General features: G+C 34.0%; 4 protein-coding genes across 4 annotated transcripts; 1 reads left to right on the forward strand and 3 right to left on the reverse strand.

Moving 5' to 3' along the window:
* Positions 1-4,960: 4,960 nt before the first annotated feature.
* Positions 4,961-8,068, reverse strand: LOC131618866 (uncharacterized). The gene is made up of 5 exons (XM_058890022.1): positions 7,765-8,068; positions 6,528-7,678; positions 5,793-6,206; positions 5,301-5,530; positions 4,961-5,218 (listed from the first exon to the last, which is right to left on the reverse strand). Exons 1-5 carry the CDS (start codon positions 7,932-7,934, stop codon positions 4,961-4,963), a joined length of 2,223 nt encoding a protein of 740 aa, XP_058746005.1. The 5' UTR covers positions 7,935-8,068.
* Positions 8,069-9,960: 1,892 nt separating this feature from the next.
* LOC131618867 (uncharacterized) lies at positions 9,961-11,014 on the reverse strand. The gene is made up of 2 exons (XM_058890023.1): positions 10,817-11,014; positions 9,961-10,551 (listed from the first exon to the last, which is right to left on the reverse strand). Exons 1-2 carry the CDS (start codon positions 11,012-11,014, stop codon positions 9,961-9,963), a joined length of 789 nt encoding a protein of 262 aa, XP_058746006.1.
* A 685-nt stretch (positions 11,015-11,699) lies between these two features.
* On the reverse strand, positions 11,700-12,482 carry LOC131618869 (uncharacterized). Its single transcript, XM_058890024.1, has one exon. It carries the CDS (start codon positions 12,480-12,482, stop codon positions 11,700-11,702), a length of 783 nt encoding a protein of 260 aa, XP_058746007.1.
* A 4,193-nt stretch (positions 12,483-16,675) lies between these two features.
* Positions 16,676-17,464, forward strand: LOC131618870 (1-deoxy-D-xylulose-5-phosphate synthase, chloroplastic-like). Its single transcript, XM_058890025.1, has one exon. The coding sequence runs from the start codon at positions 16,676-16,678 to the stop codon at positions 17,462-17,464; it is 789 nt and encodes a 262-aa protein (XP_058746008.1).
* Positions 17,465-17,861: the final 397 nt, after the last annotated feature.

The raw sequence follows: 17,861 nt of genomic DNA on the forward strand, positions 1-17,861 counted from the left end.
ATTCAGGGCCTATTTCTCTTTTCACAAATGGAGCCATCGAGGGACTAAAATGATAGCGTTTAGCAAACATCATGATATACGCTCGAAATGCTTCAGGCAATTTTCCTCCTTCTTTTGGAGGAGTTAGGTTAGCAAGTCTTGTTCCTTCGACTGTTCGGTTTTGAATGATTGTGTCTTCTTCGTCAACAATACCTTTCTTTGGGAGAAAAGCTTCTAAGGTGTCGTTAAGCCACAACTGCAATAACCAGAAAGGCCCAGCGAAAAGTAAAGAAGACCCAGTTTCGTATTCTTTTATGAAGTCTACTGATTGGCCAAGACTTTCGTAGAGATACCCCAGAATTAGTTGGCTCAAGTTCAACTTTTTCCCAGCATTGAGTTGATTGGCCATACAGAGATACCTTTTAGCTACCTGAAGGGACCTGGAACAGAAGACGCATCTCGAAAGCTAGAGTGCTAAGAACGCAATGTGTTCTTCGTCTGACACTTCATCGTTCGTTTTGTCATGATGTTTTGTAGTGAACACAGTATAGGTGGCTTTAATCTCACCAAATTGTATGGTATCAATATCCATATAGTTAGGGTCAAAATCTTCCCCTGTTGGTCGAAGCCCTGTGATAGCAGCTATGTCAAAGAGAGTTGGGGTAATCATCCCACATGGGAGATGGAAAGTGTTGTGGGAGGCGTCCCAGAAATACATGGACGCTACTAACATGGTTAGGTTGTACTCTAAACCAATTTTTGATAATTGAATCAAATCATAAATCCCTAATTCTTTCCAAAATGAAGCTTTCATGGCTTCAACTTTAGCCAACCAAGCGTAATATAACTCAGGATCTTTTGTTAAAGGAATTGCCCTAAAGACCCTAAGAATGTTGATCATGTACCTAACCTAATTTTTTCTGGGACTACGGAAGCTTTAGTCGAAGAACCTTCAGCGACGGTGTTGTCAGCAGGAAGTGGTTTACCCTCTTTGTCTATCTTGTTTCTACTAACTAAAGGCCTGGCCTTGTAGTAAACAGGGAAGAATTTATTTTGAAGGTGATTGTCACGACCAGGTAAAGGCCCATGAAAGCATGAGTCTTTCCAGAAAATAGAAAAGGGATAATTACCTGAGAGGCGTAAATAGCGCGAGTTTCTTCTAGATTTGGCTCTGGAATGTATTGCTGATTTCCCACTTGGGAAGGACGTTGAAGTTGATGGATAAGTTGAAAAGCGTCTATTGTTGTCGTCGTTGGGTTCTCATCGGTGGAGGAAGCCATGAATGAATTGCTTCAGAAATAGAGAGGTAATGAAAAAAGGTTTTGTTTCTGCATTTGGAGCTGTTATGAAACGATTGTGAATGGAGAAGAAAGTATTCTAAACGTTAAAACCCTTTTATTTAAAGGTTTAGTAAAAAACCTTTCAATTCTCTATTTTTTTTAATTAGTGGAGTTAATGAGACACGCGTCAGCGGCTGATTTATTTATCTGACGGTCGAACAGTTGTTAGCCTTACTCCTAGTATCTAGGAGCAATAATCATGAATAGTGTTAAGACGTGGGAACGCACGTCCTGAAGAGACGTTTTTGAAAATGACAAGACGTCTTTGAAAGAAAGGTTATAAATGATTGTGACGTTATTTAGAGTCTTGGAACTCAAAAGGTTGTGAGAAAATCGAAATCTCATAATGTCAAGAAATGCCTATTTCTATTGGTTTTTTGAAACAGGTATTTATTGGGGGCAATTTGTTAGCTGAAGATTTCGAATAATGTGTATATTCTTTGAAAATATAAGTTTCGGAGGAAGAATGGCTTTGAATGGCTATTTTTGAGAATGTTATATATTATGAAGGTTCCTAAATCAAAGCTCAATTGAGATAGGTAGCCTTCAAAACCTTAAGTAGTCTTCGAAACACAAAGATTGTTGAGACTTAAGGTATTTTGATACATTCTCACGAAGGACACATTGTCGCGAATCGAATAAGGTTCGAGCGGGAAGGTTTGAAATTCGAAAAGTTCCGTTTGAATCAAGGAGGACATGTGGAGCCCCAGGAATTTGAAGTGCATGCATGTAGGAAACGTGGCATTTCGCTAGTATAGGATTGTTAGGGTCGAATTAGTATAAATAAGGGTCTTAGTGGTAGGATCCAGGGGTGTTCATTTTGTACAAATTACTCACAAATCACTCAAGTATCAAGCGTTAGAGAAAGAGTTTTCGTTGAGAAATGTACGTGTAACACCAACACCTTATCTATGTTTATCTTTCTATTATAAGATCGAAGTATTTTAATTTCCTTTGCTTTCTCGTCAAGTATTTTCATATTTGTAGTTTAATTTCTGTTACATTTCCGTCGAAGTCATTTACGATTATTGTCTAACCAATTTATGTTTCATTGCATTTTAATTAGTTTTACTTTGTAGTTATTTATAGATCCGCATCATTACTTTATAAAAAACCAAAACCAAGAAAGTATGAACCAAATCATCATAAAAGACAGCTTTTTAACACATGTCCTAGGATCAATCTAGTCGATCCTGCAAGTAACCAAAGCATATTCATAATTTGGAGGACTAGTGGTTGTTTACCGAAAATCACCGTAAACACTGTGATGAAAATCTTTGTTAATTTTTGGCTAAAAAGGGGGAGAGAAAATATGGGGTTTTAGGACTTCTTTCCTTCCTGTGTCTGAATTTCTGGAGTTACAAAGATGTCAAATAAGATGTTTCATCACGCGTCTTGTGATCTGAGTTATGAACACAGTTGTGTCGTGTCTTCTAAGTTACATAGGTTGACTGGTGGCTGCTTTTTAAGTTTCCTCTTATGCTTCTTAAGGGGTCTCTTATGCCACTTAATGGGTCGCTTATTCCCTCTGGAAGTGTTATCCATCATTAGGGAAAATTGGATACTTCCATCAGTGGCAAGAGTTGGTTTCCACATTGAGGGGGAGTGTCGTTATCTTCTTCCTCATGTACATCAAATGACTTCAGGACTTTCTACTCCTTTCTTGATGATGTTGGTCCATGGTGTGTGGGTACATGGAGCTTATTCAAAATGCTGTGAAAAGATGTCAAACATGAAGCCTTGACAATCTTCATATGAATAAAAAGAAGACTAACTCTCTGACAGGTAGATCTGCTACTAAAAGTCTCAAGTTGAGAAGGTATACTTGAGAAGTGCATAAGGACTCTAGAGCACTACTGGACATTTATTGTTGCTGAGATCAGATTGTAATATGTAAATTTGTTTTAGCCAAAATTTTCCAAAGGGGGATTGTTAATTCTCTGATTGTATGGTTATCATTAATTTTAGTAAAACAAATTAGGCAGCAAATATACGATGATCAATATGTTTCAACATTGCATAAAATATACGATAATCAATATGTTGAACAAGATGTTTTATTTACTGCATCTGGTATAACATGTCAAACAACATGTCCTATGCAGGATCCTCCAACATCGTGACTAAGTAATAAGTTGGGCTTTCAGATTCTGTTTTGATTACTACAGATGCAGAATATTTGAAGAATATTATGCTATCCAATATAACTATTAATCTAAGGATAAAGTATTTTATCTGTGTTCAAGAGCTTTGATTGATTTCTAAATATGGAGAATATTTCGGAAACTAATAATTGAAGACCTATTTTCTTGAAGAATATTTTGCATAATTGGAAAGCATATTTTCTTGGAGAGTATTTGTTGATTAAGGGAGTCTTATCGTGTATTGTTTGTAATTGAAGATCGTGGTAAAGAGCCGTCAATATTAGTGACTAGGGTATTTATTGTGAGACATCATTGCGGTGATTGGAAATGAGAGGAGTTTCTCTTATCTAGGAAGTTCTTGGGTAGAAGTTGCACTGGTTAGGGACTAAGTGAGAAGTTGTAAACCGGAGGTTGTTTAGCTTTGAATTGATACTGCCAGTAGTGGAATTTCTTCGTGGCTTGGTAGCCTCCAGAGTAGGTGTCGTTGTACACCGAACTAGGTTAAAAATCATGTGTGTTCAATTACTTTCCAGCATTGTTTTTCATTCATGGATATTTGTCAGTTGTATGTTGTATCAGATCAGATGTCCCAACAAGTCATAGGACATCTGGAATCTGAAGACCAAAATTTCAATAACCTTGGTTGTGAGCGATATGTGATGGTATTGACGAGTAATTTAGGTTGAGTTCAATTGATTGGCAAGTTTAAGTATTTGACGGGTAGAATGAAATGCAATTCCATGATAAATTCTCTTAGACTATTGAGATTGTTTATTTGCTTTATTTACTTTTCTCGCATTTTCCTTTCGAAAACCTTAATCCAAACTTCGAAGGATTGAAACTATTGAATGCTAGTTTTTCCTTCACATTAATCCCTGTAGAGACGATAATTTCCCGGATAAATATTTCCAAAACTTTTATTCTTTGTCGCTTTACTGCTCCAACAATTTTTCTCTCCAAAATAGATGTTTGTTCCACGTCCCCCTTACTTTGTTCTCTTCTTTTTATTTAATATTATATAGAGTATCATCCCTTCTATTAAAAAAAATACTCATTCTTTCAAAGTCCTTATCTTCAGAATCCTCTAAAAACTAACTTTCAAACCCACTCTTAATAAAGCAATTTTGAAAAGTACTTATTATTACAATTAAATATAAAATCACAATGGTATTTATTTAAAGTCTAGCGTATGTGATGAATGTGCATGGTGTGAGTCTTACGTTTCAAAATTCAGTTTGATTCATAGTAATAAAGCAACATTTGATATTTAGCGAAGAAATTGACTAGTTGTTTTTCTCTGCCAATGACTTTATTTAAATCACTACAATGGAAACAATTTTTGATACAAAATCTTTCAATTGTATTTTATAAATTAGTAAACTTCGATGAGTATACACATACATTAAGATTACGTAAGTTAAGTCTAAATCTTATGTCTACATAACTCTTTTCTATATAAACATGAATCTTTCTATCTAAAGAATTTGAACATATCAATCAACAAGGAAAAAGCAAAAACGAAGACTTCACTTGAATCTTCTTGTCAACAAAATTGATTTGGTTTAACTTATCAGTACACCATATTAAGTGATCTTTTCTCAACTTTTTCATATTTATCACTCTTGAAATCAACTTCAACCCCACTTGAGCAAGCAACATATCATGATCCAATTGAATTTGATCCTTATTGTGTTTTTGGAACTTCCTAACTATGCAATTTCCACTTCTCAATTTGTCCTTGACCATTCTCTCCTTCTACAAAACATTTAAAACTCAATTTTGTAAGAATATGATAATGCCCATAGAAAGTAAGTATAATTAAAACACAGGGGAAAACCTTATGTAATTGGGTTCGGATATTCCCAACAAGATCTGAAATTTCTTTGTTCTTGATCTCATTTTCTCTATAATGAGATGTTTTGTGAAACAAATTCTCATCATCTTTATCCGCATTCACAAATTCCCAAAACACTTGCATGGATTTCTGGATTATGTGTTCTAATCTTTCATTACCAATTGCATCCTCTTCACTCAATTTAACTTTTTTCTTATCTTTTGCACTATCATCTACAAAACAATCATAACACTATTGTTACCCTATAAAGCATTAATAATGTGAAAAAATATATGTTAGACCATCTAATGTCATAAAAATTCACTTTTTAGATTTAACCAATAATTAGTAGATTTTAGAAAATGAGTAAATTTTTATAATAATATAATAATAACGGGAGAGTGCATTGAGTAGGAGCACACACGTGAGTATGGAACAATGAGACATGTCTAACAATGTAATAAATAATTGAATAATGATAAATTTTTGTTATACCTTTTATGATTGGAACTTGGAGCAAGTTGCGAATGAGAGATCGATTATTGACATAATATTGAACCCTATTATGGTCTTGGTGAAATGGCTCATCCTCTAAAAACCGTTGAATAAGAACCTGAAAAAGTTGAAAATCACCTGCAACTATGTTATACCTATGAGGCCATTGTGAATCGTATTTTTTCATTTCTTGAATTTTCTCATGTTGCCAACATAGAATTTCCCAAGAGAGACAAATTTGACAAACATAAACAAGCTCCAAATCCCTATGCAATTCATTAACAAACTTCAACATTGGATTAAACGTGTTCTTTTGGGCTTTGCGCAACCACAAATTTTGAGAAATCATTAAAGGCTTGACAGTTGAATTTTGCATTAAAAATAATTTTGGAGGGTCTTTTATCCGAAGAAGACCTACATCGAAGGTTAAATAGGTAATTTAGTTCATCAATAACAAAAAGAAATAATAACAATAATATTTATTATTAAAGAAATAGTATTTTTTGTATAATAGCCTAATGGCTGACATTTCATCATTTAAAAATGAATAAATGAAATATCTCGAGTTCGAACTCACGCTTCTATAATTGAATGTGTATGCTCAAATACCAATAAAAGACAACAATGAATTTTGTAGTTAGTCTAAGAATTTATGTTCTAATCTCAATGTAATATGAACTTAATGCAATTGATTTATCATAAAAAAAAAAATTAAATAATTTGATTCTTACTCACCTATTGCATGCATGGTCTGATAACTCAAGACATCAAGTTTCTTTATTTTTTGTGCATAGCATCTATAAACCTTTTGAATTTCAACAATGTGATCTTTATATTCCATCTTCTCTTCAATACTTAATGGCTGTAATTTCTCTTCAACAACTTTTGAAGAGTTATCTCTTTCTTCATCTTCAAAAATTGTTGCAAGTCCTCCTTGTCTTGCAATTTTCATTTCCAATTTGAATTGTTCCATTACCTCATCATTCTCATACTCATATTCATCCTCATCTTCTTCAACATATTCCATTTCATCCAACTCTTCTTCATACATTGTTTTATTATAAGTCTCTTCTCCATGGTATGAAGAATCTTCCTTATCATTTTTGCATTCAACAAAATCATGTGAAACTTCTTCTCTATCACATGAAAATTGAGTTTCCTTAAAACCTTCCATTTCCTTGAGATTTTCACACTCATATTCTTCACTAGAATTGTTAGAGCCTATAATCTCATATTTTAAAAAACCCTCTTCACCTTTTCCTTGATCAACATGGCATGCCTCTAATTTATGCTCTAATAATTCCTTTTTGACATTATTTTCATTGATGCAAACATTTCTTAGAAAAGAGAAGCTTGTAAAGGCCATAGGTTCTTCTTCCAAATCACCAATATCTTTTTGTGACATAAATTGAACATTACTTATTGTTGCATCATAGCTAGTATCAACCAGAGTAGACCCTTTTGTTTCTTCTCCTTCTTCTTGAATATCCTTTCCACTCATCCTACCATCTTGATGAAAATTGGAATCACCCTTTTCAAAAACAGAGCACTCTGTTTCTTTTTCATCTCTTTTCTTAACATCATCACAATTTATTTCCCCTTCACTTTTCTTATCATCTTCATTCAAATCAGAATCTTTCTTCTTCAAAACATAGAAATTCATTTCTTCTTTTCCTTTCTCATCAATAGAATCACTCTTCTCAAAAACAGAGTACTCTGTTTCTCCTTCTATTCCTTCACTTGCTATATAAAAATCTTCATTACTTTGAAATATCATATTACCTATCTCTTCTATGAACTTATCAATCTCATAATCTTCAAAATCATTCCTCTTTCTTTCTTCAACCAAAGCAAGTGGAGCAAGTTGCTCATTTTTTCTATGAAATCTAAAGAATAAAAAAGAGAAATAATCATTCATTTTTTCATGCATTTAACAAATAACCTAAAATAAAAGAGTAAAAATTTACCAAACCTGAATATGTATGTGAGTATGGACCCAATGGAATGAAGCACATAGTTGCATAAGAAAATCCATATAGAAGCCAAAACCCAAATCAAGTTTTCATAAACAAAATCATTATGAAAATATAACTTGATTGAATCAATATGAGTTTTTAGCATAACAATTTTTTTGGTACCCATAAGTGATCAACTTCTCAATATTTGAAACTAAGTTATGAAGAAAATGAAACTAATAATTTCTTCCATCAAAGGTTCATCATCATGGTGAGATAGTGATGAGTGAACATATGCTAGAAGAATATGATATGGAATAATTTAAGTTTGGACCCAAAAAACATAGAGCATATAGTTTGTATGAGGCAATAAAAGCAAAGTGGTTTTTTTTTCTTGGAGAATAAATTCAGCATAAATGTGGGTTGATTAGGTCAATGGTATCTTGGTACGAACGGTTATAAATTTATATAATAATAATTTCTTATAAAAGTTTAGAGTTGAATGTTCCAATGTTTGCTTGACATATTGTCTATGCTAGGACTTGCAAGAGTGAAATAGAGTTAAAGTGTGGGAATACCTAAATATGACTATTTAAGTTGGAGGATCCGGACCATATTTCTCTGCATATAAAATTTACTGCATTCATTCTTTCGGCATATTCACGATCACGATCGTTTGATTAAAATCAGACGGTTTAAATTTTAAAATCAATACTTTATTTTAAAGCAGATTGAAAGCTGCATTAAAATCTGAATCGTTAAATTTTAATCTAACGATTACGAACATATCAAATATATGGATGCGGTAAAATAGTAATGGCAGGAAATTTAGTTTCTGGTTGATAACTCAATTTTTTTTAGTACTCATTTAGTAATATTTGCAAAATGGAGTTATACTAATTCTTTAGTGTTTATAATCAAAAGTATTTAGTGAAAGATTTTTTTTCTTTAAATTTTGCAAAATTTATAATATATGGGAGAATTTAATTCTTCAGTTAAGTCAACTTAAGAGTGTGTGAGGACATTTTATTTTAGGTTAAAAGTTGGAACAAAAGACATCTTATTTATATAAATAAAATTTTGGTTTTAGATAAAAATTAATAAAGTTTATTTAATAATTTTGTTTAGTGTTGGACAAAAAGAATTGGATTTTTATTATATATTGATAATAACAAAGTATAAAATAAATTATGATTCTATGTAAAACTCACTTAGACACTCAAAATCTCAAATAGATAATTTTTGTTTTATTGTTTAATGATCAAAATTTTATTTCTTTAAAATAAATAAATAAAATTGTACAATAAGATGTCTTTGAAATTAACAACTTATTTAAATTAAGTGACATATCTACTATAACTTTTTTTTGCCTTTACTTAACTTTCCATCGATCTTTAGATTATACAGTTAAATTAATATAAAAAATTATGTGTTGTTTGCTTTTTGTTTTCTTAATTTGGACTCAGTCGGTGGTGATTTTTGATTTTTGAGAATTATTTGGTCAATGTCTTGGGTGAATGGGCCAAATTAGGATGAATGATGAATTAATGTATCTAACTTTTTTTTATATTTTTTCATGTTGTCATTTTTCTTTATATTTCATCAAATATTCTCTGCATGAAATTGTAACTAATATACAAATTTAAAAATGATTAGAATAGATGATAAAGAAAATTAAAATTTTTTTTAACACTACTACTGTGTGTTTAAGGTTGACTTCGAATTTATAATTTCAAATTAATTTAAAGAGATTTATTACCGTGCTCTTAAATTCCAGTTTGTAATTTTTAATGAAAATGTTTAAATATGTTTTAGTTTTAAAAATATACCAATAAGAATTTAATGGATATGCACTGACAATATAAAATAGTTTTACAGTGTTATCTAATAAAAAAATTATAAATTTGTCAAATCATTATAAATAAAATAGTAATTTAATTAGATAGATGGTTATAATTGATTGACATTGTAAAATTATTTTACACTATCAATCAATGTATCACCCCTTCTCTACCACTAATTGTAGTTTTTTTTCTTCAAAGGTTATGATTTTTATTAATAAAAACTTCTTATTTTTCTTTTTTTTATCACAATAAAATCAATAATTCATTCATCAAAAGATGTTCAATACAACGAGAAATCAAAACTAATATACTACGTTGAGCCTAAGAATTGGCCGCCCTCGCAAGAGAATGAGAAACCGAATTCGCTTGTCATTTAACAAACTTCACCTCAAAGTTTGGAAAGGAATGTAATAAACTACCAATGGACTCGATAATAAGACAAAACTCGGAATCACCCTTTCTATTGGAATGGATAGCTTGTGTCACTATTTGGAAATGACTTTCAAAAATCAAAAACTCCAAGTGCGAAGATATAGCTCCAAGAATAACCTCTTTAAGCGCCAAGGCTTCAGCTTCAAAGACGGGAAGAGTTCCTGGATCCCAAGCAATACTTGTATAGATAAAATTGCCAAGGTGGTTACGCACACACCACCCTCTATTAGTAGTGTCGTTATTATTATTAAAATCCACATCCACATTACATTTAAGCCAACCCACAGAAGGTGGACTCCATTCTAAAGCATGATGAGGTCGATCATTGTTTGTCGAGTCTTCCTGAGCTTGAAACCAGTCATTCCATATGTGCATCGCTTTTAATGCCAAGTTTGTCGCTTCTTCTTTCTCATTATGACCGACATAGTCATTCTTGTTTTTCCAAATAACATCTATCATAACCGCAAATCTACCTGATACTTCTTTTCCTTCCTTTGAGTAGATATAAAAAATTAGAGACTTAATATCCTGAAAGGAATGCAGGCGAGAATCTATAAGATTAGACAAATCTGCTGCTCTCCAGCACTGATTAGTAACTATCCAACCCAAAAAAAATGCCACTCATCCTCGGTTGTGCTCTCACATAACTGACAAGCAGACGGGTACATAACAAAGCGTTGCCTGAGTCTCTCATGAGTAGGAAGCAACCCCTACAAATTCGCCAAAGAAGGTGCTTGATTCTAGGTGGCGCCTTGATATTCCAAATACTACCTCAATCCTCCGACCGTCCCACCTCCTCTCGACTTCTAACGGCACGATACCAAAGTTTGTAACTAGTTCGCACACTATAGATACCATCCTGCTCCTCCTTCCAAATCATTCTATCTTTTTTAACTTCTTCCAACAACGGAATCTGAAGAATTTTATTCGTGTCCGACGCATCAAAAAGATCTCTAACGGCATCTGTATCCCATTGCTTCGCATTGGCCATCAAAATTTTTTAACAGACATATGATAAATCCCTTGTTTCTACGGTCCTCCTTAATTACCTTCACTACTCCCACGTAACCACGGTTCCTGCATAATCTTTATATGACTACCATCACCAATACTCCACCTACTGTAACAGCCCGGACCCCTCGCAAGGCGCTCCCAGCACTATCACCTCACGATCTTCTCTACTCCCCTCCCTAGTAGAGTTTTTGCCTTCCGTGGAAATCGAACCCTGTACCCTGGGGTTCAAGTACATGTTCATTCCATTCCCACTACCAATTGGGCTAGTAGCTCAATTGGTAGTGGGAATGGAATGAACATGTACTTGAACCACAGGGTACCGGGTTCGATGCCCACGGAAGGAAAAAACTCTACTAGGGAGGGGAGTAGAGAAGATCGTGAGGTGACAGTGCCGGGAGCGCCTTGCGAGGGGCCCAGGCTGTTACACATGCACGCTAATGTTAATACCTCTCGGGATTTCCATATACTCCTCCAAACAAAACTCGGATTATAACTAAGAGAAGAATCAAAGAAGGAATTATTAGGGAAGTACCTTGCTTTGAAAATTTTAGAAACAAGTGCATCTGGTTTCGAGAGTAAGGACCAACCTTGTTTTACAACCATGGCCATGTTAAATGCTTTAAAATCCCGAAAGCCTAAACCTCCATCCTCCTTAAGGCATGCTAACTTGTCCCAAGCCATCCACTGAATTCCTCCACCATCTTTCCCACCCCCCACCAAAATGCATTCAACATCCTTTCAATGTCCTGGATTACCGTCTCTAGGAGAATAAATATACTCATAATGTACGAAGGGATAGTCTGAAGGACATATTTGATCATAACTTCTTTACCCGCTTTAGATAGAGACCTTCCTTTCCAAGAATTGATCCTATTCCAGATTCGATCCTTAATGTATGAGAATGTGGCCTTCTTGCTTCTACCAATCATAGAAGGTAAACCTAGATATTTCCCTGTTCCTAACACATGGCAAACTTCCATAATGCTAGCAAGATCCTCCTGAGCTGGTTTGGATGAATTACAACTAAAAAACAACTCCGATTTAGTCAGATTAATTCCCTGACCTGAAGCCGCCGCATTTACCGTAAACACCTTCATAATATTCCTCACTTCGTTTAAGTTTGTCGTGCAAAACAAAAAACAATCGTCAGCAAAAAGTAGATGGGACACTTTAGGTGCCCCTCTACAGATTTGTATCCCATGGACATCACCACGCGCCACCGATGCCGTCATAAGTTTGGAAAGACCTTCAGTAACAAGGATACATAAGTAAGGAGATAGTAGGTCCCGTTGTCTAAGATCTCTTCCTGGTTCAAATGGTCTAGCTTGATCCGAATTAACAAGAACAGTATAGTGTATCGAGTTAACACACATCATAATCCAATGGGTCAATCTCTCATCAAAATCCAATCTGGATAGCACACCTCTTAAGAATCCCCAGTCCATTAGGTTTGAAAAGAGTGATAAAAAAATATGGGCAATTAATTGCGATAATTTTCATAATTTTTTTGACAAACAAAAACTTAACTCATCTCATTAAATAATAAGGATTCAATATAAGGAGGATTCGTGTAAAATAAACTACGCTTAGTCTAAGAATCACCCGCTTTTGCTAACGTATGAGCAATCGAATTCGCTTGACATTTTACAAATTTTACCTAAAAGTTAAGAAAAGAGAGCAACAAAGACTTAATAGAATAGATAATGAAACTAAACTCGAAAATACCATTATGGTTGGACCGAATAGATTGAGACACGCTTTGGGAATCACTCTCGAAGATAACATGATCCAAGCTCAAATCACTAGCACTAAGCATAGCCTCCTTGAGGGCCAAGGCTTCCATTTCACAATTTTATTAAGGTTTAAATAGTATGTTGGTTCCTGTAAGTTAGCGTGTTTTTGTTTTTAGTCCCTAATCTGGATTTTTTTTGAAAATAGTCCCTGAATGTTAATTTTTTTTATTTTAGTCCTTCAAGTTAAAATCCGCAGGAAAATTCGTAGAAAATTAATAGATTTTAAATCCGTAGGAAATTTCACATAAAAATCCATAGGAAACCTGTAGGTTTTTCTGCCAATTTTAAATTTAAGGACTAAAACCAAAATATTATAACATTTAAAAACTATTTTCTAAAAAAATCTATATTTGAGACTAAAAACAAAAACGCGCTAATTTACCTGGACTAACATGCTATTTAAGCCTTTTATTAAACATTCCCCAACTTATTTTACGGACTCAAAACATGAGGAATTAAAAATATATTAAGTAGTGTTTAGTGACATTAATTTGGTGTTAATATTATCCTATCTATGTCACTAAATAACAATAATCAATACAATTTATTACGATATTAAAGTTATTTGCAATTATTGCTTTTTGCTTATAATTTGTAAAGAGACCGTAATAACGTGGAGATATAAAATGCAATTAAATTATTTTTATAAGTCGAATAAAATATGTTTTTTATATAAATTTACTGATTAAACTAAAAAAATTGACTTACATAGAAATTGTAGATTCAACTCCTACTATCGATGCGAGAACATTTTTGGTGAACTGCAATTATTTTTTTTTTTGAATTTCAAGACATGTCAAGGGACATTTACAATGCAGTTTAGTTTAATTTAGGGAAAAGAAATTATTCTATCTAGAAATAAAACAAAACGTTTAAACTGATTTAAATGATTTTTTACAAAGAATTACTTAGACAGTTAAACATGTCATTGGAAGTTTGGACATTTTTGTGTGGAAAAAGTGCATATGTTATACGAAGATTTAAATCAATTAAATTAATTCAGTTTTTAATATTTTTAAAAATTAGTTTTGCATTATTTGTAAAAATTAATTCGATGGTATCAAATCAAACTAGTTTTTTATTAAAAAAATGTAAAAAATTAAATCCAACTAAATCAATTATTTTTTACATGTTTATATTTATTTTATCTCAAAAATTGAATTAAATTGACTCGTTATACTTATACCTAGTTGTCGTAGAAAAAGAAGATTAGAATTTTTAATAGTTTGAATACAATTTTGATTCTTATATAAATTTTTTATCTTTTTAAATTTAAATTTCTTTTTAAAATAACATCAATAACAATTTGTTTGTTAACAAACATCAGATGACAAACAACAAATATAAACAGTACTCCGAAACATGAAAACCTAGGCACTAACGAGTGACTCTGGATGTTTCAGACACTTCATTATGTCGTCCACAGATCTTCGAATCCGCGCGTCCAACTCGATCAGAGCTTTAGTTATTTTACGGCGAAATGATTTCCACATGGCCTTCACATCTTCATCATTCTTCAACTCGATTATGTTGTATTTCACCCTTCCATTTGTATCAATCTAGTCCTTCCGAAACTCGATCTTTGTCAACCTTCTGTTATCGGAATCAGACAGCAAATTTTTCAACGTTTCTTTCAAGGTGACAAAGGATTCGGATCTTTGTTTCAACAGTAGGGTTGCAGTCATTGAAATACACTTCTACATTAATCAAATGCTGAGAAAGAGACATTTTGTTGAAATGATATGTTATCCAATAACTCTAAAATCCCTATTTATACAAATGGTGGTGCATTCTAGACCACACATATGTGTCGGTGCAACCAGGACTGATGGAAGGGTATTATATGATTTATATTAGTAGTATTTTTATTGATAGGGGGTTATAATAGAAATTATATTATTAGTATGTTATTGAGCTTTTGTGTATTTGGGCTTTGAATTGAACATCCATTATGGGAACTATATATGTAGTGTCTTTGACACAATTAAGGGTATCAAAGAAATCAAAAGTTATGTTTTATCTTTATTTTCTTAGTTTATCTTCTTCATAGTTTAGATTTTCCATCTTTTAATAGTTTTGTTAGGGTTCTTAATCAAGCATCCTAACAATTGGTGCTTTCATCATGTACTCAAATCCTCCTATGGATTATCCTTATCACACACCTTCATATCATCCATGGAGTATTTCTCCCACCTATCCCACAAACCCCAATCTTACATCTCATATCAATCCCTCATTTCCATCTTATTCCACCGACACTCCCTTATAACCCCATCACAAAATTTATACTACACCCATGGTTATACACCACATCTGCAGCCTTCATGTACTAGTGCAGCAACATCAAACACACACCCTAACTCAACCCACATCATCCATACCTTTCAACAACAAACAACAAACTCACCGGATTCACACTCACCGTTTTCTCAACAAAAACAATTCATTCCATTCACGATTGATTATCACCAGCAACATACAATATTTTCTCCACATCCACGATCAATCAGTACAATCATAACATCTCATTCACATAAAGCGACACCCACTCCACAAACAAAAGATTTGCAAGATTTTCTTTCTGAAACATTTGAAGATACTAAGATGTCAATCCCTATTTTTGACGACAAAGAGGATGCCTACTGGTGGGTGCTAAGTGCTGAAAAAAGTTTCAAGGATCATGGAATACCAGATACGATAAAGTTGCAGAAAGCTGTAACGAAATTGCGTGGTGGTGCTCATCAATGGTGGCTTTGGCGGTCTCAACATCAACCTCTGTTATGTTGGGACACATTCATTACTGTATTTATTTGGCACTTCAAGCCCGAATGGAGATCTATTTTACCGATTGATGAGGAAGAGGAACATGCGTTGGAGTTACAACGATCGTCGAAACTCGACGATTGCTTGATTTTATCAATTGAAGATGAGAAAGAGGATCATGCATTGGAGTTATAACGATTGACGGAACTCGACGATTTCTCAATTTTATCAATTGAAGATGAGAAAGAGGAACCTGTGTTGGAATTACATCGATTGACGAAAAACCTAATTTTCCCCAATTCTCACTACCATGAATTTTACAGTACCTTCACCCCAGAAATGGTAATTCCTTTCAACCTAGTATCCTCGTTGAAGAAAGAGCTTACTCGTAATGAAATTTTTTTGGCTCCGATTTATAAACTGTTACCAGGGAAGACGACTGCAAACTCATTCTCGGTACTGCTCAACATCGAGGCTCCCTTCAACGACATCGAGTTTCACGGTAAGGTCGACTTTGCAATTCCACCAAAACCGCCAGATTCCAAAGTGACAACTAATGAATTTCCGCGGCCAGTGGAAATTTGACTGCCATTAAGAGTGCTTGATTTTCCTAGAGGAAAAGTTGGATTCACTTCTGAGATGAGATTCATCTCTGATACTTCAAACATAAGGGTTTATTGTTATCGTATTCTTGACGGTGATGGTTAGTTCATGAATCACACCAATCATGCTCAGGTTAACAAAGAATTGGCTGTGAGAATGCATTATGAGATGGTCACTTTTCAAGGTCATCAGTATCAGGTCACGGATATTGTGTTTGATGATGGTGACCTTATTTCTTCTTCTAGTGATTATACTTTGAAACGGTGGAGGAATTATCAATGCGTTGAGACATGGGAGGTTCACAAGTCAACGACTCAAGCAGTTATAAAGCTACCCATAAGTGAGCTTGTTACTGGTTCAAGTGTCACAACTTTAAAGATTTGGAAGGGAAAAACTTGATTACATACTTTTGAAGGACATTCAGATACAGTTCCTGGCTTGGTTGGATTTTCTTTTGATAGCTCACAAATTGGCAGGGCATGCATGAATTGGAAGCTAAAGTAGATGAAGAGCTTGGGTTGTATTATATAGGGCCAATGGATGGACACAATATTGAAGATCTCATATGTGTTCTTCAAGAAGTAGCTTCCTTGGATTTGATGGGTCCTGTCTTGGTTCATGTTATAACTGATGAAAAGCAGGTTGGAGGACACAATAAGAAAAGTAATAATATAGACAAGCAACAAGATGAATATGTTAGTTATGATTTGTTCTACAATGCTGGTCAGCCTCAAGCATATGGTGATTGCTTTGTGGATTCTTTGGTTGTAGAAGCTGAAAAAGACAAAGATATCGTGGTTGTTCGTGCAGGAATCACATCGGAACTTTCACTTGAACTGTTTCGGAAAATTTTTCTAGATAGGATTTTCAATATGGGAGTTGCCGAGCAACATGCAATCACGTTTGTTTCTGGTTTGTCATGTGGTAGATTGAAGCCATTTTGCATCATACAATCTTCCTTATTACAGAGAGCCTATGATCAGATTGTTCATGATGTTGATCAACAAAAAATTCTAGTGCGTTTTGTCATTACAAGTGCAAGATTGGTAGGTTCGGATGGTCCCGTCCAGTGGGGAGCATTTGATATAACATTCATGTCGTGCTTACCAAACATGATTGTCATGGCACTGTCTGATAAAGTTGAACTTGTGAACATGGTGGCTACTGCTACTCGCATCAATGACCGGCCAGTTTGTTTTCAGTATCCCAGGGGTTCCTTGGTTAATAAAGGCCACACTATAGATGATGGAATCCCAATTGAGAATTGACGTTTCAATATAGGGGGTGATGCAAAGGTTGGTCCTTTTAGATGTTGGCCCGGTAGCTTGTGCCTTTCACGATCTATTGGAGATATGGATATCAGTGAATTTTATGTCCCTGTACAACATGTAAAACAAGTGAAGTTGTCCACTGCTGGAGACCGGCTTGTGATCTGCAGTGACAGTGTTTGGCATGTAAAAGAAGTGGCTCTTGATTGTTGTCGTGACATGTCACAAGAGACTGTTGCACCATAGATTAATGAGTTCAGATGGGGAGTTTTTCTCTTCATTATGTGGGATCCAGGAAAGATTAATGTAACAATAACAATTTAGCATCTTAAGTCTTATTTTAGAATCTTGAGGACAAGGTTCAAGTGAATCCCGCGATAGAAGGGTATTATATGAT

This window comes from Vicia villosa, linkage group LG7 (genome assembly GCF_029867415.1).
Source record: "Vicia villosa cultivar HV-30 ecotype Madison, WI linkage group LG7, Vvil1.0, whole genome shotgun sequence".
Taxonomy (NCBI): Eukaryota; Viridiplantae; Streptophyta; class Magnoliopsida; order Fabales; family Fabaceae; genus Vicia; species Vicia villosa.